At 49.1% G+C, this 22,769-nt stretch overlaps 6 protein-coding genes across 8 annotated transcripts; 5 read left to right on the top strand and 1 right to left on the bottom strand.

Moving 5' to 3' along the window:
- The first annotated feature begins 153 nt into the window (after window positions 1-153).
- PV06_04977 (uncharacterized protein) lies at window positions 154-2,162 on the top strand. The gene has a single exon (XM_016405940.1). It carries the CDS (start codon window positions 340-342, stop codon window positions 1,675-1,677), a length of 1,338 nt encoding a protein of 445 aa, XP_016264146.1. The 5' UTR covers window positions 154-339; the 3' UTR covers window positions 1,678-2,162.
- Window positions 2,163-2,826: 664 nt separating this feature from the next.
- Window positions 2,827-8,007, top strand: PV06_04976 (uncharacterized protein). Its single transcript, XM_016405939.1, has 5 exons — window positions 2,827-3,268; window positions 3,320-3,373; window positions 3,425-3,653; window positions 3,703-6,078; window positions 6,125-8,007. The coding sequence occupies exons 1-5, from the start codon at window positions 3,080-3,082 to the stop codon at window positions 7,729-7,731; spliced, it is 4,455 nt and encodes a 1,484-aa protein (XP_016264145.1). The 5' UTR covers window positions 2,827-3,079; the 3' UTR covers window positions 7,732-8,007.
- Window positions 8,008-9,000: 993 nt separating this feature from the next.
- PV06_04975 lies at window positions 9,001-12,057 on the top strand. 2 transcript variants are annotated; one of them, XM_016405938.1, is made up of 4 exons: window positions 9,001-9,048; window positions 9,591-9,774; window positions 10,226-11,582; window positions 11,638-12,057. In XM_016405938.1, exons 2-4 carry the CDS (start codon window positions 9,664-9,666, stop codon window positions 11,742-11,744), a joined length of 1,575 nt encoding a protein of 524 aa, XP_016264144.1. In that variant the 5' UTR covers window positions 9,001-9,048; window positions 9,591-9,663; the 3' UTR covers window positions 11,745-12,057. The 2 variants fall into 2 exon arrangements, with proteins under 2 accessions (XP_016264144.1, XP_016264143.1); XM_016405937.1 differs by having other exon boundaries at window positions 9,001-9,774.
- A 234-nt stretch (window positions 12,058-12,291) lies between these two features.
- PV06_04974 (uncharacterized protein) lies at window positions 12,292-13,207 on the top strand (the record flags this gene model as incomplete). Its single annotated transcript, XM_016405936.1, has 1 exon — window positions 12,292-13,207. Exon 1 carries the CDS (start codon window positions 12,812-12,814, stop codon window positions 13,205-13,207), a length of 396 nt encoding a protein of 131 aa, XP_016264142.1. The 5' UTR covers window positions 12,292-12,811.
- A 119-nt stretch (window positions 13,208-13,326) lies between these two features.
- Window positions 13,327-16,914, bottom strand: PV06_04973 (uncharacterized protein; the record flags this gene model as incomplete). The annotated part of the gene is made up of 2 exons (XM_016405935.1): window positions 14,606-16,914; window positions 13,327-14,546 (listed from the first exon to the last, which is right to left on the bottom strand). The coding sequence occupies exons 1-2, from the start codon at window positions 16,797-16,799 to the stop codon at window positions 13,327-13,329; spliced, it is 3,414 nt and encodes a 1,137-aa protein (XP_016264141.1). The 5' UTR covers window positions 16,800-16,914.
- Window positions 16,915-17,446: 532 nt separating this feature from the next.
- On the top strand, window positions 17,447-19,559 carry PV06_04972 (the record flags this gene model as incomplete). 2 transcript variants are annotated; one of them, XM_016405933.1, is made up of 4 exons in its annotated part: window positions 17,447-17,958; window positions 18,004-18,264; window positions 18,336-18,734; window positions 18,806-19,559. In XM_016405933.1, exons 1-4 carry the CDS (start codon window positions 17,816-17,818, stop codon window positions 19,557-19,559), a joined length of 1,557 nt encoding a protein of 518 aa, XP_016264139.1. In that variant the 5' UTR covers window positions 17,447-17,815. The 2 variants fall into 2 exon arrangements, with proteins under 2 accessions (XP_016264139.1, XP_016264140.1); XM_016405934.1 differs by having other exon boundaries at window positions 18,004-18,734.
- Window positions 19,560-22,769: the final 3,210 nt, after the last annotated feature.

Here is a 22,769-nt window from a genome sequence, read left to right as displayed (position 1 = left end):
AGATGTGTAAGTGACAAGGCTTTGATGTGGCGTCGATTTCTCGCTCCCGCCACATGAGCTAGAACCAGATAGGTTTAGATTGTGTCCTAGCCACATCACCTCAAAAGACTCACCGGTGGCCTTGTCTTGTAGTCTTTTTCCATCAATATCTCTGCGACTTCTTCGAGATTTATCAAACGGATTTTTTCTGGCGTTTGCAGCGCAGTATCACTGGGAGAGTGTGACGCGATTACCGTTTACAATCTTCTGGGAAACGAAGTGTTTGTCATCATCGATCCGGTGAGGTGGCTCTAGCCACTGTAACTCTTGAAAAAGTCTCTATCACCGCCAAATATCACCATGGCGGGCAATGAGGATTGCGCGTCCGTGCTGGAACAATTTATTCACGATGCCGCTAACTTACCGGCTGAGATCAACCATATGCTGGAAGAAATTCAAGCCAAAGACAAAGATCTGCAGAAATATCTCTCCGTAATCAACCAAAAGGACGTTAACATCCAGAAACATCTGAAAGTCAATGGTGTCCTTGCACCTCATCCCAAGGAGAATGAATACGCAGACTTGGTCAAAAAGAATTACGAGTCATCTGCCCATCTTCAAGATCAAAAAATTCACTTGGCGGACAGAGCTTGCAACATTCTTGAACGGCAATTGAGGAGACTGGATACGAAAATCAAAGAGTTACAAAACGACGGTCAGCTTGTGGATGGCCCACCTCTGCCGAGCGTCTTCAATCGAAAAGCTGAACCACAAAAGTCTCTTATCGATATTCCACCCAGCCTTCCTCTACAGAATGCATCGATCAGTGCTCTCAATGCGAATGCACACCGCATAAATTCTCACATAACTGCAACTATGCAGCAAGCACAGTCGAGGCAATTGCCGCAGATAGCAACTACCAACGCACCTCCCCAAAGAAGCTCGGCGCCAGCTACGCCTGCTTCTGCCGTGCAACAGCATCGACAACGAGAACGTGAACACTCGGTCGGCGCGGATACAAAACGACGCAAGTTGAACGCCGGTGCCAATCTTCCTGCTCAGCCATCAGGCTTAAGACAGTCATCACTTGGCCCGGGCACTCCTAAAGCCTCTACACCCACTGCGACAGGAACCAGTCGATCAGGGAGTCTACCTCGAACTGCTGGACCTCAACAAGCTACAGGTCCACCCAAGAAATCTGGCTTGTCCAAGAAAATCATGCCCCATCAGCAAGTCAACAAACTCAAGCAGAAGGGAACTCCCAAAGGCAGGCTATCTGTCGGGCGCAAGAAAGGGCAGTCTCCTTCCGTACGAGGTGGACGTGGCGGAACAGCTGCATCCGAAGAAGATTCGGTCTTGTCCTCGGCCGACGCTTCAGAGACCGACGCTTCTACCAGCAGAGGAAGACGCGGAAATAAGAAGTCACTCCGAGAAGAAGTTGAAATGCATGAGGATGAAGACATGGACGACGACGAAGGCGAAGATGACAAACGGTACTGCTTCTGCAATCAACGATCCTACGGAGAAATGGTGGCCTGTGAAAACGACGACTGTCCCTTCCAGTGGTTCCACACAGGCTGCCTGAACATGAAGAAAGTGCCGGATGAAGATGAGGATTGGTATTGTCCTACGTGCAGAGAGAAACCCGAAATCATCGAAAAGGTCAAAGCCAGGAAGAAGGCGGGCGGAAGGAAATAGAGGACAATGTTGCTGTGCCAGGTTTTGCATCGCGCAGTTTCCTGTATCATCATCAGACTAGTATGGCTCGAGGTTACGGCCAGCACGCAGCGTTCGCGTTCTAAGGGATGGCAGCAACACCCAACACAAAGACAGCCACGAAGCCATGAATACCTTATGTATTGATATCAGGATAGAACTGAGAACGGGTCCGCACTGGTCGTGGACGAGGCCAATGCGTTCGTCGATCCCCTGCAACTGCAATACAATACATATGATTACGAGCACGGATCATCGCAGGGTGTGTCCCCGTAAGAAGTACGGAAAGGTCGGATAATGGGTCCAAGGCACCTACTCAAGGATACTGTAGGACATCTCAATTTATCATCATTGTGTTGATAGACAATATTCCACCAAATGTGCAACACTGCCAACGAGGATGGTGCGTGACTGGTGACAAAACCGAGATTGAGGCGTGTTAAACAGCAACACAGAGATATTGAATGCTACTCCCCAAACAGACCCTTGTCTCGCTGAAAGTGTTTAGCTTAGCGTATCCAGCCGAGGTGTTGTACAAGTACGTACATATGCAAGAACCCGCAGAGGAGTATCCCAAGGCTTCTTCACGTGTGATCGGCGAGAGACGGTTCATCCGTAGGTGGGGTGTCGTCAGCGCAATCACACAAAACTCTGTACTGTAGTCGTTCGGGAGTATGGAGTCTTGTAGGGCATCTGCCGGAACAACAAAGCAAGTTGCCTAAGAGGTCTGTCTTTGCGCCACGAGTCGTATGCATCTCGTAGCACCCTCTGTGCGGCCCAAGGGCCCGCAAGCGAAGATCGATCGCCGCGGTGATGGAGCTGGCGAATTGACGTCGGCAGTGGCTTCTTGATGGGTTGGATAGGCTGGTGTGGTAGGCTGTTGGTTTAGGCTCTAGGTGTGTCCCGTGGTGCAGCTGCGAGCTTCAGCTGGCATGACAAGCGCTGGTGAACCTTGACGAGGCCCGGGCAGCCTGGTGAGCCCATTGAAGACCCTGGTAGGTAGATTAGCGCCCATCAGCTTGACTGCTGGTACCGCAAGTACATGGTGACGGGCCACTGAGCTCCGTAACAAGTGAGCTATTTGATACTAAACGCAGATGGGGTCGGTGGCTTCCTTCACGCGTAATCTTCTCCGCTTTCATCACCAGCCGCCTGCGCCTGGCAACTTTTCTACTGTAAGAGGCCCTACCAAGCCAACTTCTGGGAATTGCCTCGAACAGCTACACACCAAGCTATTCCGTATATCTTCTTTCGCGGAAACTCTGTCCCTACAATTCCTCCTTCTTGCCCGCACACCCTCACTCGTTTTTCTTTCAGTTTCCCCTGGGGTCAATGTCGTAAAGATCAGGCCCAAGGCTCGGTGGACGCTTCTCCACAGATCACCATGGCCTCCGGATTTAAGAACGAGCTCAAGTCCCAGGGCGCCGTCGAGGCAGCTCAGGATCCCAACTCTTCCGTAACTGGCAAAGACGCTGAAAAGGTCCTGGTCGCCGAAAGCAAGGAAGCCGGGGCAACTGCTCTGCACTTCGACCCGAATGCTTCCCCAGAAGAGAAAGCCGCGCAAGCTAGATCTGTAAGATGAAGGGGTGCTACGATCATGAATAGTCTTCTAACATACGAGTAGCAGCAGAACCCTACCAAACGTCCACCAAAAGGAGTCGGGGTCGCTACAGATCTGGTGAGTCTTATCGCGCCTGGACAGCTTTGAAACGCCCGCTAACTTCTGCAGGATGGTGGACCGGACCAATATGACCTTCCTCCTCCCGAACCAGTTGCCGCTGGAGACAAGGCTGGTACGGTTACAAATGGAGCACCTCCTGAACAGCACGAAGACTGGTCCAAACTCGGATGGGCGCCACGGTTCGGGTCCGGGGAGACAGAGCAGGATAAAGAGGAAGGCAATCTATTGGATCATCAGACGCTCTTGGAATCAAAGCTAGATGATAGGTTCTATGGCGGTATGTATTCCCATCCACCATGGCTTGACAAGAAAACTGAGATATCCAGATTGGTACCACAATGCTGCTGTGATTGTCTTTGCATGCCTGTCCTCATGGCTTGTTGCGACCCTCGGTGGTGGTTTGGGATGGATCTTTCTCATCATGGCAACCTGCGGGACTTACTACAGAACTTCGATCAGACGAGTCAGACGAAATTTCAGAGACGACATCACAAGAGAGTTAGGGAAGGCTCGTTTGGAGACCGACGCCGAAAGTCTGGAGTGGATGAACAGCTTCCTCGTCAAGTTCTGGCCCATCTATGCCCCTCAGCTGGCCAAGGGTATCGTGCAATCAGTTGATCAAGTGCTGAGCACGTCCACTCCCGCTTTCCTGGACAGTATGCGGATGGAGACTTTTATTCTAGGTACCAAACCTCCCCGCATGGAACATGTCAAGACCTATCCGAAGTCTGAAGATGATATTGTCATGATGGACTGGAAGTTCAGTTTCACCCCAACCGACACGATGGATATGACAGCTCGCCAGCTCAAGACCAAGATCAATCCAAAAGTGGTCCTCGAGATCCGCATCGGCAAAGGCGTTGTCAGTAAAGCCATGAAGGTCATCGTGGAAGATTTCGAGTTTTCTGGTCTTATGCGTGTCAAGATGAAGCTGCAAATCGCTTTTCCCCATATCGAAAGGGTTGATATCTGTTTTCTGGGTCGTCCAACCATCGACTATGTATGCAAGCCTCTTGGCGGAGATACATTCGGCTTCGATATCAACTTCATCCCTGGTCTGGAGAATTTCATCAAGGAGCAGATCCATGGAAACCTAGCACCAATCATGTACGATCCAAACGTTTTCCCAATCGAGGTGGCCAAAATGCTCTCGGGCAACCCCATTGATCTCGCAGTCGGCGTGGTCGCGATTACCATCTACAATGCTCACGGCCTCAAGAACCCTGATAAGTTTTCGGGCACACCGGATCCGTATGTGGTTGTGTCTTTGAATGGTTCCAAGGAGCTGGGACGCACAAAGACCATTTACGAAGACGCAAACCCCCGCTGGAACGAGACACTCTATGTCATTATCACAAACTTCACTGACTCGCTCACTCTGCAAGTCTATGATTATAATGATGTCCGGAAAGACAAGCAGCTCGGAACTGCAACATTTGCTTTGGATCAACTCGAAGCTTCTCCTGATCATGAAGGTTTGAGTCTTGACGTACTTGCAAATGGAAAATCTCGAGGAGTGCTTGCAACCGATATCCGCTTTTTCCGCGTCATTGAATCCGAGAAGTTGCCAACTGGTGAGATACTTCCTCCGCCAGAGTCCAACACTGGTATTGCGCGCCTCACCATTGAGCAAGCCAAGGAGCTGGACGGTAGCAAGAGTATAGTCGGGGCCCTCGACCCATATGCCGTCCTTCTCCTCAATGGGAAAGAAGTTCACAAAACGAACACACTCAAGCATACCAACAACCCTGTCTTCTCTGACAATACCAAATCAGTTCTGATCACAGATCGGAAGAAGGCCCGGCTTGGTTTGGTCATCAAGGACAGCCGTGGCCTCGCTACTGATCCAATCCTTGGTACCTATCAAATCAAGGTGGACGACATGATGAAGGCTGTTGACAAGGGTCAGGAGTGGTTCAACTTGCATGGTTCGAAATCAGGCAAGGCCAAACTACTACTGGACTGGAAGCCCGTGGCGCTGAAGGGTGCAGCTGGGTCCGGCGGCTATATTACACCCATCGGCGTCATGCGGATTCACCTTCAGAGTGCCAGAAATCTTCGGAACTTCGAGACTGTAGGCAAGTCAGACCCCTATGCTAGGGTCATGTTGGCAGGCATTCCCAAAGGCCGCACAGTTACCTTCCAGAACGATCTCAATCCGGATTGGGATGAGGTGGTATATGTTCCAATGCACACTCCTTCAGAGCGCCTGATCATTGAGGTCATGGATGAAGAAAAACTCGGCAAGGATCGTTCATTGGGTTTGGTACAAATTGCAGCCTCGGACTACATCGTTGAGAGTGAAGAGGGCGGCTACGAAGTACACGACTCCAAGACACTACATTCGGATGGGCTGCGTCTTGGCGGGACTGGCGGCGAGAAGGGCATAATCAACTACACTTGCGCTTTCTATCCGACATTGAACGTTCTTGATCCTGAGGAGGACGAAGAGGAACGCAAAGCTCAGGCTGCCATGGAGAATGAGGCTGGAGTGAATGGGACAGCGTCCCACGCCACGAAGCCATCCGTCGACACCAAAGCTTCTGTAGACACAGTGCGCCCCAGCCTCGAGAACGGGAAGACCTCAGACACGGCCGGGCGTCTTGCGTCGCCGACAGGGGCCTCCTTCGTGGACTCGCTTGCATCAAGCAAAAAACAGGCTCCCAAGGTCAAGATTACTGCCGATGACCTCAGCAAATATGGTAAGTCAAGATATACGTGTTTCAGGGTCGGACTAATCCATGTCAGAATCTGGCTTGATCGTATTCAATCTAATAGAAGGCCATTTCGACGTGACGGATGTGCAGCTCGAAGTACTCATGGACGATCATGTATTTCCCGCATACGCGTCTGCAAGGATTCGACAGAAGGACTTCCACTTTGGCGAGACTGGGGATGCCATGGTCCGTGAAATCGACATGTCTCGGATCACGTTGCGGTCAGTGGTGAGGACCGAGAAGTCTGGGAAGCAAGATGAGGACAACATCGTGGCCACACTGACCGGTCCGACACTCACCACACTGCAGAAGTGCCTGTACACGCCGACAGAGTTGACTATGCGGGGCAACAATGCCGCGGGTGTCAATAAAGTGACGGTTCTGTTGAAGTATTTGCCGGTGAAGATGCAGCTCGACCCCAGTGAAAGCATCAACAATATGGGCACACTGAGAGTCGATGTTCTGGATGCAGCGGATCTACCATCAGCAGATCGTAACGGCTACAGTGATCCTTATTGCAAATTCAAACTCAACGGCAAAGAAGTTTTCAAAACAAAGATACAGAAGAAGACCCTGCATCCTGCTTGGAACGAATTTTTCGAGGTAGCCGTGCCGTCGCGCACCGGTGCCGAGTTCAAGGTCGACGTATACGATTGGGATTTTGGCGACAAAGCCGACTGGCTAGGCTCGGCGGTCCTCGACTTGAAAGTGCTGGAACCTCTGCAGGCACAAGAGTTGACATATGTCCTGGACGGCAAATCTGGATCCATCCGACTTAAAATGTTGTTCAAGCCAGACTATGTCACCCGAAGCCGGCAGGGAACGTCGACCTTCCACGGCACTTTTGCACCGGCTGGTAAAGTGATCGGTGCGCCAGTGAAAGGCGTCACCAAAGTTGGTGGAGGAGTCGTGAAAGGGGCATCTTTCATCAAACGCGGAATTATTGGTCGAGGCAGCAGCAAGGACGACACATCGCACGTGGTCAACGGCACTCCGCCCGAGTCAGAGGTGAGCTCTTCGGTGGTCAATACACCAGACGCTACTCCTTCCCGAGCACCTGCGTTGGTCGATGGGTCAGCTTCGCCTGCCACTCCCAGCAGCATGCTGCATAGTCGCACCAAGAGTAGCCACTCGACTGTGACCAACACTCCCAAGGGGGCTGACACGGGCACGGCCAATTTCATCATCGTGTCAGCTAGCGGCTATCCTCCTGGAGCAGATGTCCGGGTGCACGTGAAGATGTTGGGAGCTAGGGGAGCCAAAGATCTGTTCAAAACCAAGGCGGTCAAGTCATCCTCAGGCACCGTGGAGTATGATCCGAACCACGAGAACTTCAAGGTGTCATGCAGTGCCGATACACAGTTCCAAATTGTTGTCAAGGACCACGACACGTTCCGGTCCAAGGATCTGGGTGAAGGGCTCTTCTTTGTGTCTGACCAAGGCGGCGGTTCGGAGCAGACGGTCAAGGCGGGAACCGGCAGCGTAACGATTCGCAGTAGCTTCACAGGGAACGCTGAAACCAACACTGATACGCTGAGGCCCGCAACCAGTGGACGAGACAGTCCGGACTCGAAGCGCGAAGGACGACGAAGTTTCTTTGGGCGTCGCGATGTGAGCGGAAAACATGATGCTTCTTGAAAACAAAGGACGGGTGGATGAGAGTGAGGACATGTACGACTTTTAGCAAGGGCGTTTTAATGGAAAATAGGAGCTTGCAGGGATGGAGGGGCGTCTCCTAGCCTTGCTGGTCCAACAACACCTATTGTTGTCCTTTAGCTGCAGAGATACCACATAGTTATTTGGCAGATGTTTATGAGTCTATTCAGAGATCGGGTGGAGGGCGAGCTGTGGATATACCAAAAATGAGATATACTTATGGAGTACTCCGTGCAGCAGTAGACAATTAATATCTCAGACAAGACTATATGCAGCAATTGTGTGAAGGATTGTAGAGGGCGATTTTGAGCGGTGAAGCTCGTAGCCTCCTGCTAGAACATGTTTGATCGGGATCTGGAAGCGGTCAATAGAGCGGAGGAGGACGAGGAACCACTTGATGCCCTCATTCTGAAACGTGCATAACTACGTGGTGGTAGTAGTTGGAGACAAGGCTAGCGAGTTGCATATCCAAAATGTTTGATGGGGTACGAGTATGAAAAAAGTTGTTGTTGTAAGGTTGTATAGTGACATGAGAACTGTCTCGGGCTGAAAGCCTCATGGTGCACCTACTACCAACAAGTGGCTTCAAGTCCAACGAGTATTTGTGCTGGGTAGCATCGCGATTCAAATCTCAAGATCTGTTACTTTGAACAGAAGGAACAGCTTTCATGTGAAAGGAGCAAGTTTGTCCGACGGTGGCGACAAAGCTGCGAATTCTGGCGGTCCCTCTAAACCTGGGAGAGCTTAGGGGAGATGCAGGGATGAGGGAACTAGGGTGATGATATTCCGTTATGGAGGGGGGAAATGAACGCCACGAAGGTACAGTACGAGCGAGTACATTACAAAGAAAGGGCCGATTGATGGGTTGAGGGAAATTAAATAAAGCGAGGAGCTGGGTGAGGCAATTAAAATAATGATCTTTATTGAGCGAGTACTGTCTCTCTGTATGTACAGTATTGTACGACTACCTACCAAAGTCCCTTAGAGACGAGTAAACGAGGGGCACCACAAGTCCAAGGTTTTTTTGGTGGGGGATTGACAGAGTGGGCGACGAAGGGCCAGATCATCACTGGAGACGGCGATGGAATTCGTGGACAAGTCGAGATACGACGTTGGACAGCGAAGAATTTTTTAACTAGGCCCAACAGATACGAGTCTGGAGGATCGGGGCAGCAAAATATGAAGGAGGATGTAGAGAGATATAAACGACGATAAAGTAACACACACATTCCTATATTCAGGTTCAAAAGAATTTTAACAGATCAATAGTGTACTGTACCTACTTGTATTGAGGATATTGTAAGTTTAGATCGCCCGTCTCTCTCTCTCTCTCTTCCTCTCTTTAGGTACCTTGCCCCCAATGGCCCCAATAATGCCCCCTACTGTATGCACGGAGCTCGGAGAATTCAACCACATCAACCGGCCCTGCCCAAGCCTATACACCTACTGCAATTGGCGCCACCGTTGACGACCCGGCCTCAGATAGGCCTGAAGCTACGTAACTGACAAGCAACGACGACATCATCAACACCTGCATGTGGCCCCCGCTATTGGCAAAAGCTGGCAACAACTTCCACTTCCACCTACGCCATACTCCGTACTCTCTGGCTCCTGCTTCACCGTTGGCCTCGCTAATTTGTTGACGACTTGCTCGTTTCATCATCCCTACCTTGACACTGCATTTGCATGCGACATACACACATCCCACTATCTGCTTTGGCCACTGCACACCGAATTTCACCTTTTTTTTCCAGCTTCAATTTCCTCTTCCTCCTCTCCTCCTCTCCCAATTTCACCATCTGGTTCCAATCTGTCGCTAACTCATCTCCGACCTGTTCCAGACTCCTCTCTAATCCTCCACCCAATCTACCACAGCTCCTGAACTGATCCTCACCTGCCTGCGACATCGACATCATGGCCTCCAAAGCTATCCCCTCCCACCTGCGTCCTCAAGCTGCGAGCAGCAATGGCTCCAATGGTGGTGCTCCTGCACAGAGACACCATGGCAAATCACAATCCCATGTGGTAAGCACCGTGTTTCCTATACTCTCTTATATCAATATTGCCAATGCCCTCTGAATGCGGAACAAATATCGACATACCCAATTGCATGTACACTGCACTGACGTGGACTGATAAATGACGACCGTGGGCTGTGTGTGTTCCGACCTTCATTTCCAACTGCGACAAGTCCAGTTGTACATGAAATGCACTTGTTAAACATCTTGTCTCATACTCGTCACCCTCCTCACTGCCTCCCTTGGACATGAAGTCCGCACACTCATTTACATTCACTACTTGAACCCTTCACCCCTCTCCCTCATTCACTACGCGCCCTTGTTTCTTTGTGCAAAACGCAGTTGTTCATCCCATCATGCCTCTCCTTGCGCCGACATCTTTCCTCGACCTGCACCCAACTCCTACCTCGCATGATCACAATTCCACGGCACCGCTAATCAAATCTCCCGCAATGCAGGCCTTTGAGAACACCTCCACAAACGTGGCCGCCAGCCAGATGCGAAACGCCCTCAATAACCTTGCCGACACCGTCAAGGACCCGGCAGAAAAGAAGAGATTCGAGGCAGAAATGGACAACTTCTTTGCTCTGTTCAGACGATACCTGAATGATCGAGCCAAGGGAAACACGATCGACTGGGCCAAGATCAACCCCCCCAACCCAGACCAAGTGGTGGCTTACGATGACTTGCCAAATAGCGACGCCGTGGACTTTCTAAATAAGCTCGCGGTCGTCAAGCTCAACGGTGGTCTCGGCACATCCATGGGCTGTGTTGGTCCCAAGTCAGTCATCGAAGTCAGAGACGGCATGTCCTTCCTCGACTTGTCGGTCCGACAGATTGAGTACCTCAACCGCACCTATGACGTCAATGTTCCGTTCGTTCTGATGAACAGCTTCAACACCGACGAAGACACGGCGTCCATCATCAAGAAATACGAAGGACACAACATTGACATACTGACCTTCAACCAATCCCGATATCCTCGTGTGCTCAAGGACTCTCTCCTCCCGGCACCAAAGAACTACCACTCTCAACTGTCCGACTGGTACCCCCCCGGCCATGGTGACGTCTTCGAGTCGCTCTACAACAGCGGTATTCTTGACCAACTCCTCGAGCGAGGCATTGAAATCATCTTCTTGTCCAACGCTGACAACCTGGGTGCGGTTGTGGATCTCCGTATCCTGCAGCACATGGTTGAGACCAAGGCCGAGTACATCATGGAACTGACCGATAAGACCAAGGCTGATGTCAAGGGTGGTACCATCATTGATTACGAGGGCAAGGCCAGACTCCTTGAAATCGCCCAGGTTCCCAAGCAATACGTCAACGAATTCAAGTCGATCAAGAAGTTCAAGTACTTCAACACCAACAACATCTGGATGAACCTCCGAGCCATCAAGCGCGTGGTGGAAAACAACGAGCTTGAAATGGAGATTATTCCCAACGAGAAGTCTATCCCAGCTGACAAGAAGGGCGAGGCCGATGTCAGCATCATTCAACTCGAGACCGCAGTGGGTGCCGCCATCAAGCACTTCAAGAATGCTCACGGTGTCAACGTTCCTCGACGTCGCTTCTTGCCTGTCAAGACTTGCTCTGATCTCATGCTCGTCAAGTCTAACCTTTACACTTTGAGTCACGGTCAATTGGTCATGGATCCTAATCGATTCGGTCCTGCACCTTTGATCAAGCTTGGAGGTGACTTCAAGAAGGTTGCGCAATTCCAGAAGAGAATTGGCAGCATTCCCAACATTGTCGAATTGGATCATTTGACTGTTACTGGTGATGTCAATTTTGGTCGTGGTATTGTGCTCAAGGGTGAGTTTGATCGAGTTTTATTGGCTTGTCTTATTGATACTAATATTGTTCACAGGCACCGTCATCATTGTTGCAACAGAAAACAGCACGATTGACATCCCCCCCGGATCTATTTTGGAGAACGTTGTGGTTCAAGGTAGTTTGAGACTACTGGAGCATTAAGTACGGCTTTGGGGCTGTGTGCATTTCAAGATTAGTTTGACCTGGGGAACAACAACAAAGTCATGGCTGCTATGAGTCGAAACTTGAGAATCAGGCTCACAGATGACACGCCTCCTACCATGACAAGGGTAATATGAGATGTGGACGAACAAAAAGAAAAAATAAAAGTAGATTGTGGTTCCTTGGACGAGGGGCAAAGGAGCAGCAGATTGATTGTGATTGGGATTGATGAGAATAGGTTTATTCGACAGCGTTTACTTGACTCCTTTTTGAAGGGTGTTGAAATCAAGATGACAATAATTTAGTCCATCAAGCTGTTTAACCTGTGCAGAGATCTTTTTTGTTTTCGTCTATGAATATTGTAGAAGTGAAAGCCTTTGTGCGGAGTACTCGTACGGATGCTCGTGCGAGGAACATACAGTATAGTATATTCGGGACCACATTCTTTCTTATTTCACGCCGCTTTTCATTCCCTTACTCGTATGAGTATTTTGTTCTTGATAGCACAGAATGATACCTACCTAGATAATATTACTACAAACCAAGCCGACAGAGACGACAAGAAGAAACAAGATTTTGTTTTGTTTTGTTTACTTCGAGGTAAAGAAAGGGGGCATCAATTCTTTCTTCTTCGACAGGGGGTCTATCAACACATCAAGTGCACATTTTGATTGGGGTGCGCGAGAGGACAAGTCGAAGCCAATAGGTTTCTTTCTTGTCGGAAAACGAAATTGATATTTTGATACGGGACGATTTGACGACGACGACGACGACGACAACTCGAAATGAATTAGACTTGTCTTGCAAAGAAAAAAAAGACAAAAAAAAGGAGAAGAATCACCTCACGTTTTATAGTGTGAAAAAGGCCAAAACCAGAAAAAAAGAGAGAAAAGACGAGGTTCATCAGTCATCACCCTCAATTGAAATCGACCACTACTCATCACCACCAATCCATTGATGCAAAATCACACAACGACCCACGAGAACAAAAAGAAATACCTATTTGGAATTATCGATAATACACGGAGAACACCAAACCCTGGGCACCCCCTTCTTACTCTCAAAAAATGGAATCCGAAAAACAAAGCGAAAAACAAGGGAGAGTGGGAGAATTCACACTCTTACTCTTCGCCTCGGCCTCGACCTACACCGGCGGTCTCGAGACTTTGAAGTTACCGGCCCCCACCACCATCAGGGAACTTTTTCGGACCTTGGAAAAATCCTACCCTGGGATACTGAAAAAGGTCCTGTCGAGTTCGGCGGTGACGGTCAATTTGGATTACGTCGATTTGGACCTGGACAACGTGGACGCGGACATTGATTTGGATCATGATGTATTGAAGGAGGATCAGGACGGTACTGTTGCGGGTAACAATAAAGGGCAAGGACAAGCGCAAGGATTAAATTTGGTGATCAATCAAGGTGACGAAGTTGGTATAATACCACCAGTCAGTAGTGGATGATACCTGACCTACCCAAAGGGTACAAAATAAACAATAACCACAGACAACTAGAAAAGTCTTGTTTCAGGTCGACGTGTTATATACCGAGTAGTATCAGTATTGGGCATCCAAGTATCTACCTAATCAATAAATATTATGACTCGATCCTCTTCCGAAAATGATCGATAATACTCCATGTCTTCCTTGGTCATGCCGAACAAGGCCATGTCATCACCATCATTACCATCATCACCATCCTTGCCATCCTTGCCATCCTTGCCATCCTTGTCGTCGCAATTTCCCTTAGCACACTCAGCATCACTATCATCTTCGAGTAGGACACATTTCGTTTCATCATTACAATCGTCGTCGTCATCATCACCATCATCGAATAATCGTTCAAGACATGTCCAACATTCAATGTCCTTACAGCTTAAAAAGAATGCACCATCAGTGTTGAGTCTCTGTCGAACGATACAAGCCGCAGCCAACCTGGCGGGCCAATTCTTGTGGGCTCGAACGATGCCCACGCTCTCCGGAGGATCCAACAACTCATCAAATGTGTCGATGCTGGTGTAGGCTCGCGGTGGACTTTTGGTCGGATTGCCACAACGACAATGGCCCTTGAGCACAGGCAAATTGAAAGAATAGACATCGTCGAGAATGTCAATGTCCGCGTACCACCGCCCCTTGTCGTGGACAGAAATGGCAGCCTCGATCAGGAAAATGTCTCGGTCGATGTGGCCGTAGACATGATCCAGAGTGGCCACTGCCATGCACCATTCCGTCAGGGATAGGTGGAGAGACACGCCGGGAAAACTATCACTTCTCACCGTGTCGTACTGGGCATGTTCAACGGCCCGAAAGTCATCGGTTCTTTCTTTCACCTTGAGGTTTCGCGGGCTGACGAGAATCGAGATCCCGGGCTTGCCCAGGTTCCCGACAATCCGTCGGATGGCATGGTCGGGTACTCTTTCACTCGGGTCCGAAAGCAAGCACTCGGCGACAAATATCGAGTTGCCCGCCGACACAGCAAACGCTCGGTGCAAGTACGACGTCGACACGGAAGCACCCCCAAGTTCCAACATGCAAATCCCCGCCAGGGCTTCAGGTCTGGTCAGGGTCTTCAGCAACCGGGACGACGGCCCGCGCATGCCGTGAGCCCTGATGATATCGTCGTACAGGTCAAATGGTCGTTCAGCGACCTTGATGGGGAAACTCGCCGAAGGGAATTGTTTGCAGACTTGAGCTATGAGCCACATTGCGGTAAGTGATGTCTGGCATCGGATTGAAAGCGCAATGTCAACGTTGTGCAATGAGTCCATATAGGGTAGATCCTCCCACACATCGTCAATCCAGTCTGTGCTATTAGTGTTAGCGGTCAATTCAAAAACCTTTCTGGGTGCTACAGTGGCTTACCAGGCCGAAGCTGCAGTGCTAACAAGGGTGAAGTTTCGCCCGTTTCTCGCAAGGAAATTTCCTGTAAGTATTCGCAAACGCTTTCCTTGTTCAACTCCACCTTCTTCAATTCCTTGACAGCCGATTCGGGACTCAGTCTTCCAAAGAATGCTCTGAACAGTAGTTTCATGTACTGGTCATCGGCGTCACAACTCGACGAGCACTCTCGCCGAGCGAACAACCCACAGCTAGCAGATGCTTCCCCACAGCCTCCAGGAAGGAATGTTGTGCACAACAGCCGAAAGGTGACTGCTGGTGATCTGGTGTCAGGGCCTCGACGGGAATTGGTGCATTTTGATACCCTTTCAAAACATCGACAGGAGTAACCTCCCGACTCTGCAGAGGCACAAGATTCCTTCTGATTTTGTGTCCCGAAATATGTCGGCGGGTCTTTCCACTCGAGATATTCCTCGACTTGATGTGACCCCACAGATACGTTTTCTCGGCGTCTGTCCTCAAGAAAAAATGTCTGCTCGGACTCAGTTACTGGTATGTTCAGATGATGAATTAGCTTCTGACGGGCGTCGTCGGACAGTTCTTCAGGAGTACGCAATACTATCCAACGTGCATGTACGCTTTCTTTTCTTCTTGTCCCGTCTTCGCTTCTCTTGGTCGACCATCGCTCATGGGCATAGGCTGTGGCCAATACCGTCACCGAGCACAACGTGCAAACATGGTGATAGACGAGGAGTAGATTGTCCTTCTCTTCGTTACGTTGAACCACAGAACGAAGGTACTGCAATTGACGCTCCTGACCAGGTGGGAACTGCAAAGCGCGGATAAGGTGTGGGCTCGTGAGCCCGAACAAGGATTCTTGTTCTGCTGACCCTGCCGAACCTCCAAGAAAGTTTCTCCCTCTTCGTCGACCGTAGGAAATGAGCTTCTCACACTCCTGACGCCGTTGTGGTGGACTATTCATCAGCATATGAGCAGCCTTGAAAAGAACGCCAAACCATTCGAAATACAGATATGTTGATTTTTCTTGTCTGCTATGGTCGCGAAAAGCGGGACCGATGTCGCAGACCCAGGAAGCAACATCTTCGGTCAGATCCCGGGGCACGTTCCAACTTGCCAACAACGATCCGAAAGCGATCAGCCCTAGTTCTTCAATGGTGATGCGGAAATTGTCTTGATCGACGAGAACGGAAACGGCCTCTCCATAGTACTTCAAATGTGATAAAGCCAAGGACCAGCGAAAGCCAGGCGTGTCCAGATCGTCCTGATTCCATTGCAGGCCAACTGTGATTTCAACAGATGGCAGGAACAGATCATCTTTGAAGTGGACCTTCTTTGGCTCCGAGTCTGCCAGAACTAGGAGGTTAGGATAAAGCTGCCAAGCCGGCAAAGCTAGCAGCATAGAACTGTCGGTCACATTCTGGGGTTTACCGTCGAGAAGAGCCTCAAAGCCATTCATTGCGGCGGTCCAAGCAGATAGTATCTTGCTGTATGTATCCTTACCCGCGCTGACTGGGAGAGTGGTCAGATTGTCGAGTATAAGTCGAAGTTGTTTGACCTTTTTGATCATCACCTGATCAGACGTTATGAGCCATGCACGGATACTGGCATCAAAGGCAGCGAGATCTTCCCGTAAGATACGCTGTTGTGCCGCGAGGACGGTCTCGTTGACCGAAAAGCCACTCGATTTTGCCTCGGAGAGCACCTCACGCTGTCGAATCCCGACGAGTTCGACCCAGATTGCCACACTATGCTTTGCGTCCACAAATTTACGTGCTAGCATACACGCAAGAAGCAAAACTGCCAGTGCTGATGGGCCCGAAGTGGCAGATGCCCAGATGGATGTCGCATCGGCCCCGACGGACTCCTTGAAAGGCCCATCGGCAGACGTACCCTTTGGGTTTGCACCGGGTGTGGTGATAATTTCGGAGACTCTTTTCCCAAAGGCTTGGACCAGCTTGGGAGTGTGTGGGACAATCTGGCAGAACAATGCCCCGAGAACACGGGCCAATTGATGCTGAGCACCGAGCTCTGCGGTTTGTCGTCGACCGATAGACAAGGAATAGCCAACGGGTTGAAACTCCGCCGGAGCCTCAAGCTTGACCAAAGAGAACTCAAAGTTTAAGTTTGCAAGCGATATGTTGTTTTCGCTGCTGCCGGACACAAGAGCACTGGTGAATTTGCCGATGAATTGATTCATATTGGAAGTTCAATCGGCTTTAGAGGCCATCAGGTGTGTAAGAGGCCCTGTTCCACCACCAAATTTTAGACGAATGGTGAAACATCAGGCTGATACTGAGAGATTGAGGAGGAAGAATCAAAGGTGTAGTTTTACTCGCAACTCTGGATAAGTAATAGCACGCAGCCAAGCACATGCCCCCCGGTTCTCTGATGGCAGCCGAGTCTGTGGGCGATGTCAAGAGTGCCCAAAAGGCAGAGATTGGGAGGCGCATGTCAAAAAGCTGAAGTTGGGCGTAGACAAAGACGCTCGCTACGCTGGTCAGGTTGCCTTACCTAGAAAATTGCAGGGCTCAGCGAACGAATGAGAAGATGCATTTTAGCGATCACATTTTTGGATACCCAACAAGACCAGCAGCACAGCCTGGGGGCTGGCCAGGACAACCAACCAGACCTAGGTCGTCTTGGCGGTGTAGGCGATGAAGTTTGGCGAACCCAGGATGAAGATTGTGTTGAAGTGAAAAGGATGATCTGATGCTGTTGTAGGAAGAAATGTCAGTGACATCTGGCTGATGACTAATCTAGACTAGACTTAAGGTATCAAAGCTGCACGTGATCTGGTCACGTAGTTGTCCTCAAGCTTCCTACAACAAATGCCGACAAATAATGCTTCTACTCAGGGATGCTTCACCAGTCGACATTGGATAAAACCAATAGCAGGGACTGCCCTAGGATACCAAACTGTCACTCACCTGTACAAGGCTCGGATGATCCTTATCTACCGTGATGGGTTGAGGACGGAATATTTCCATGTTCCTCGATCCGCCGGATATCCCACCAGCAGCCATTATGATTACCATACTCTTCGTTTTGGTAGATGATGGTAATGCAATGGCGGTATAACATATACCAACACGGAAAGCATAAAGGGTCTGGATCGTTCAAGAGCGGCATCCAAGATCATGAGCTGCCACTTCGCCTCTTCACCACAATACAGGGAGAGATCCTAGGTTTCCTGACTCGCACCTTTCGCCCACCATGGCCCCTGTGCCAGAAGCTGACGAGGACGACGAGTATCTGGTGTCGTGGGATGGGAAAGATGACGTTGCTAACCCGATGAACTGGACACTGGCCTACAAGTCGTTGGTGATTGCGATTGTCTCCTACAACACATGGGTTGTGTACGTTCCACCGTTCCACCAGCTTTACCTCGCTGACATATCCAGCATCTATGCGTCAACCTCCTTTCTCAGTGGCATGCCAGGCATGAAGCAGACTTTCCACGTCCAACAAGATGAACGAATCACTCTCGGTGTCACTGTTTATCTTTTGGGGCTTGCCGCTGGGTGTCTAGTCCTAGCCCCGATGAGCGAGGTATACGGACGGCGGCCGATTTTCCTCTGCAGCATGTTGTGCTTCACTCTTTTGACACTACCATGTGCATTGGCAAATTCGTTGAAGGACATATTGACCGTTCGGTTCTTTGCGTACGTTGCCCCCCGGCCTGTCCATTCTCGCTTGAGATACTCCTCTGTCGGGACACTAAAATTCCCCCAAGGGCACTCTTTGGATCTGCCATGCTGTCAAACTCGCCAGGAGCTGTCAACGACATTGTCCATCCGCAATACAGGGCAGCCGCCTACAGTTGCTGGTCTCTCGGCCCTCTCAATGGTCCAGCAACGGGTCCAATCATCGGTGGCTTCGTCTTCCAATACCTCGGCTGGCGCTGGACAGAATGGATCATCATGATCTTTGGCGGCGTCGGACTCTTACTGATGCTGCTTGTCAAGGAGTCGTATCAGCCCCGTCTCCTTCGTACCAAAGCGGCGAAGAAAAGAGGCGTCACCAGCGACACCCGTTGGCACAGTCGTTACGATGACACCACGTCCACCCCGTGGCAGATCTTGAAAACCAACCTCAACCGGCCGCTAAGACTCTCTATGACGGAAGCCATTCTGTTCGTCCACCCATTCCGCACTTCACACCTCCCCTCTTTCAAAATAACTTCATAGCTGACGCCGATCACAGGATTTTTTGGAATCTCTACACCGCGACCGTCTACGGCATACTGTACCTCAGTTTCGTCGCATACCCCATCATCTTCTCCGACATCCGCGGTTGGAAGCCAGGCCCATCTGGCGCCGCCTTCACGGGCGTCTCGGTCGGGACTTTGTTGGCAATCATCTCCGAACCACTCCTGCGAAGAATGATCAACAGCCATAAATCCGACCCGTCGACCGGACATGTCGCGCCCGAGGCCATGGTCTCTGTGCTCTGCATCGCCGCCATTCTCACCCCCGTGGGCCAGATCTGGTTCGCGTGGACCTGTGCTCCTTCTTCGATCCACTGGGTCTGGCCGATCCTGGCGGGGATACCTTTTGGCATAGGCAATACCTGGTCCAACATCTACTCATCGAACTACATGGCCCAGTGCTACGGGATATACGCTGCCAGTGCCCTGGCCACCAACGCCGTCGCACGGAGTGTCATGGGCGCGGTGATGCCACTCGTCGGCAAACCGATGTACGCCAACCTCGGCCCAAATTGGGCTGGGACATTGTTGGGGTTACTATTGGTGGTGATTGCACCTATACCGTTTGTGTTTTATAGATACGGTGGTCGAATCAGGGAGAGGTCAATTTTGATCAAGAACATGCAGAATGAAGTACGAATATTGGCAGGCGATGTTGTTGTTGTTGGTGGTGGTGGTGGTGGTGGTGGTGGTGCAGTAAGTGTTGAAGAACCGATGATGCAAGAGCAAAGACCCAAGATTAGACAATGACTATCAATATGGTATCGTATGGTTTTGAAATGGTCATACTTTTGATATCATGTTTTAGCATCGGTCTTTGGCCTGATTGTTTCTGTGACAGTGTGTTTGTACGCATGTAGTTATTTTTGATACCTGCGGAGAGGTAACAAATGCCAGGGTTCCTCATTTTGGGTAGTATGTAGAATCGTACCAAGTCACCACTTTGGACTGCCAAAAGGTTGTTTCTTCCGAAGCTTCTGGAGTTTATGAATGACACTTTGACAGGTACTGTAAATGGTTATTCCACCCGACAAACACCCAACTTTGGACGGCACCGTTAACCTTTGTCGACTGAGGTACTGTACATGTGTGTAAAGAGAGTGGTACCCGAGGACGACGAGGACGGAAGGGACACGACTGGTATATCCGTCTACGTATCATCACATACAAGAACCTTTCAAACAATAAGAATCATTGACTCTTCAAGGTTGTTGTCGGATGATACGGTACTACAGTACGCACCCTTGAAAAATACTGACAGAGTGACAGTATTTCTATATTTACTTTCGCTTTTCGGTCCGAGTTGTTGTATTTGTGCTTTGCAAAATTCCGTAAAAACCTTATTTTTTTGCAAGTTGTATGAAATCTGCACACCGCCATATGGCCTGTATCAACAAACTCATCCTGCAGCCGCAATAGCCCTAGATAGCACTGTAATTTACTGCAATATATCGTAACTACATACAAACATGATGTCAAATCGTACAAGGCGCACAATAACTCCATCCCGTTGACTCCAGGAGTCATTGGCCTCTCAATCACTCTGCGAGACCCTTGTTACTCGCAACGCTCGCATGAAGCGCAAAAGCGACGGCGATAGCCTTGCAACGAGGGCTAATAGGGCAAGTTCAAAGCGTCGCGCTGTGTCTCTAAGCCCTCGTCCCTCTCGAACGGCTAGTCCTGACCTGCCAGAGTTATCAGAGTCGCCAGAGTTACCGCCGAGACTAAGTATTGAGGAGGACATTATGTCATAAGCATAGGAAGCGTTAAATCTTCTTAATAAGGATGATAAAGTCTCGTCTATATTTAGCAATGCTAGAGAAGACAATAAAGAGAAAGGGGAGATATTAATGTAAGCCCCTCTGTTAGCGTAACCTAGTTATTAATCAAATACTTCGCCGCATACCGCGGAGAATGACTTAAGCCTAACTAATACAAACTCTATTGAATCAGTATTTAAGATTGATAAACTTTTTTATGATATCGCCATAGAAATCTTTATTAAGAAGGTTAAGATCCTTAGTACGGAAGTATTATGTCGGGGTTTTAATATTGTTAACACACTCCTTAAGTATAAAGGTCAACTTAAGTATTAATATAATGACTACAATCAAAAGACTCATGAATTACGCCCCCCTATCTTCGGGGGCGAGTTCACAATTAAACAAGGTAATAAAAAGCTTTATTCCTTAACTATGAAGACTTAGGAACACTTTAAGAAGGCCTATTAAAAGTGGTGGGAGCTTTATTATGCTCAAAAAGATGGCCATAAGAGTAGGACTAAACTTAGTGCGCATTTGGCACTAGTATACTTAATTATTAAGAAGCCAAAATGATGTTAACTAACTAGTTAATATGGCTCATTTAGTGAGGACGTTTCGATATCGTCATTATCTCATGATAATATCTCCTCAAGCCGTCATCTTAACTTAACCTAAACACGTCGCTATCGTAAGGAAAAGACTAGGAATAAAAGGTTAAAGGGTAAGGTAATCTCCGCAACACAACAACAGCGAGAAGAAAAACAACTCTAGGCACAAAAAGAGGCCGCCGCCGGAGTAAGCTTCCTTGATATCTTAGAGACATTATTGCAAGTTAAAGAATTACAAGAATTACTCTCGTCTATGCGTTAATCATGGAGGACAGCATTTTCCTCTATCCACGCCATTAGTTTAGCGTTGGAGCGATATGATTACAAAGAAGGCTCCTAATGTGACGGCTAACCAGGTGCCGGACGCGATCATGGTGGCCCTTCTCTCAGAACGGAATAGGAACGAGAAACGCTACGATGCTATGCATCAACCTCCGCCTATTTACCCGCTAAACTATATGCATCCGTTCGTGCTTAATATTGGAGGAATCCCGTCGACGAGTTACCTAGCATAACCTCCCGCACACGTCTATCAACCTCCGCTGTTGACAGCCGCCGCCGCCGCCGCCGTCACTGGGCCTCGATTAAGCCCTCCACAACGAGAGGGTGACGACGATCAGAATATGCAGGAGTACTTTAATTGGCTAGCGACTAAATATCCTATTTATGCGTCCAAGTTACTAGAGATTAAGCTCTCTGTTGCGGATTATGGATGGGGCTTCTCTGATCTACGAACATGTACAGATGAACATTGGAAGGCTATAACTATTCCGGCTGGTTTTGTGACTAAAATCCGCAATAACCTCAAGGAATTTGCGCGTTTAGCTATAACAAGTGAAGACAGTTTTAATGATAGTACAAATGGACGTCCAGTGAGTATTATATCGTCAGGGAATAGCAGTCAATGAGGGCTTATTACATAACTCGGTGTGATGTTAGAATTATTTTGCGTGTTGCTATCTCACACTATACCTATTATGGCATATGGCTTAGCCAATTATAGTTAGCGTGATCACGTGATAGCTATATTTGCATAACCTCAAGAATAGACAGATCAAGGTATATAGACTAGGCTTATTATTGCAGGATGAGATGCCTATAGCCCCTTCTTTTTTTATCTATTCTCTGCTAGTTACTATGCCTCATCAAATATAGCCGTATCTGCGGAAGTAATTATGAGCTGTCTTGGCCTCACAGACACTAGTCATTGCTAGATGAATGAAGGTATCAAAGCTATTCTCATAATAATAGCCTAGTTCTCTATTCTTTCGCATTCACTATTTTAACTCGTGAAATGACATCTCAATTGGATTGAGCTCTGGAGTATATAGAGGTAAGTACTTAAGAATGACGCCCTGCTCCTCGCACATTCGCTTGACTCTATCGGATCGGTGGATAGTTACATTGTCCATGATCAGAACGGAATGATCTCCTGGGAAGGGGTTCATCTTATTAAGCACTCCTTAGAGAAATGTTTCGAATCGTTCGGCGTTAAAAGAGCCTTAATAGACCTTATAAGTGAGCCACCCGTCTGTTGTCATCGCAGGTAAAATGCTCCAACTGGTAGATCGGCCACCTAGTAGTTGCAC

The sequence above is a fragment of the Exophiala oligosperma genome (genome assembly GCF_000835515.1).
Source record: "Exophiala oligosperma strain CBS 72588 unplaced genomic scaffold supercont1.4, whole genome shotgun sequence".
NCBI lineage: Eukaryota > Fungi > Ascomycota > Eurotiomycetes > Chaetothyriales > Herpotrichiellaceae > Exophiala > Exophiala oligosperma.
Note: the sequence above shows the minus strand (reverse complement) of the source record. Positions and strands in the feature narration are given on the sequence as shown.

What these genes read in the sequence shown, in the direction of transcription:
- PV06_04977 (XM_016405940.1), top strand. Translation starts at nt 340, where the DNA reads ATGGCGGGCAATGAGGATTGCGCGTCCGTGCTGGAACAATTTATTCAC.
- PV06_04976 (XM_016405939.1), top strand. Translation starts at nt 3,080, where the DNA reads ATGGCCTCCGGATTTAAGAACGAGCTCAAGTCCCAGGGCGCCGTCGAG. An exon ending in TCGGGGTCGCTACAGATCTG is followed by an intron (nt 3,374 to 3,424) that starts GTGAGTCTTATC and finishes TAACTTCTGCAG; the next exon opens with GATGGTGGACCGGACCAATA. An exon ending in CGATGACCTCAGCAAATATG is followed by an intron (nt 6,079 to 6,124) that starts GTAAGTCAAGAT and finishes AATCCATGTCAG; the next exon opens with AATCTGGCTTGATCGTATTC.
- PV06_04975 (XM_016405938.1), top strand. Translation starts at nt 9,664, where the DNA reads ATGGCCTCCAAAGCTATCCCCTCCCACCTGCGTCCTCAAGCTGCGAGC. An exon ending in GCAAATCACAATCCCATGTG is followed by an intron (nt 9,775 to 10,225) that starts GTAAGCACCGTG and finishes CCCGCAATGCAG; the next exon opens with GCCTTTGAGAACACCTCCAC. An exon ending in TCGTGGTATTGTGCTCAAGG is followed by an intron (nt 11,583 to 11,637) that starts GTGAGTTTGATC and finishes TATTGTTCACAG; the next exon opens with GCACCGTCATCATTGTTGCA.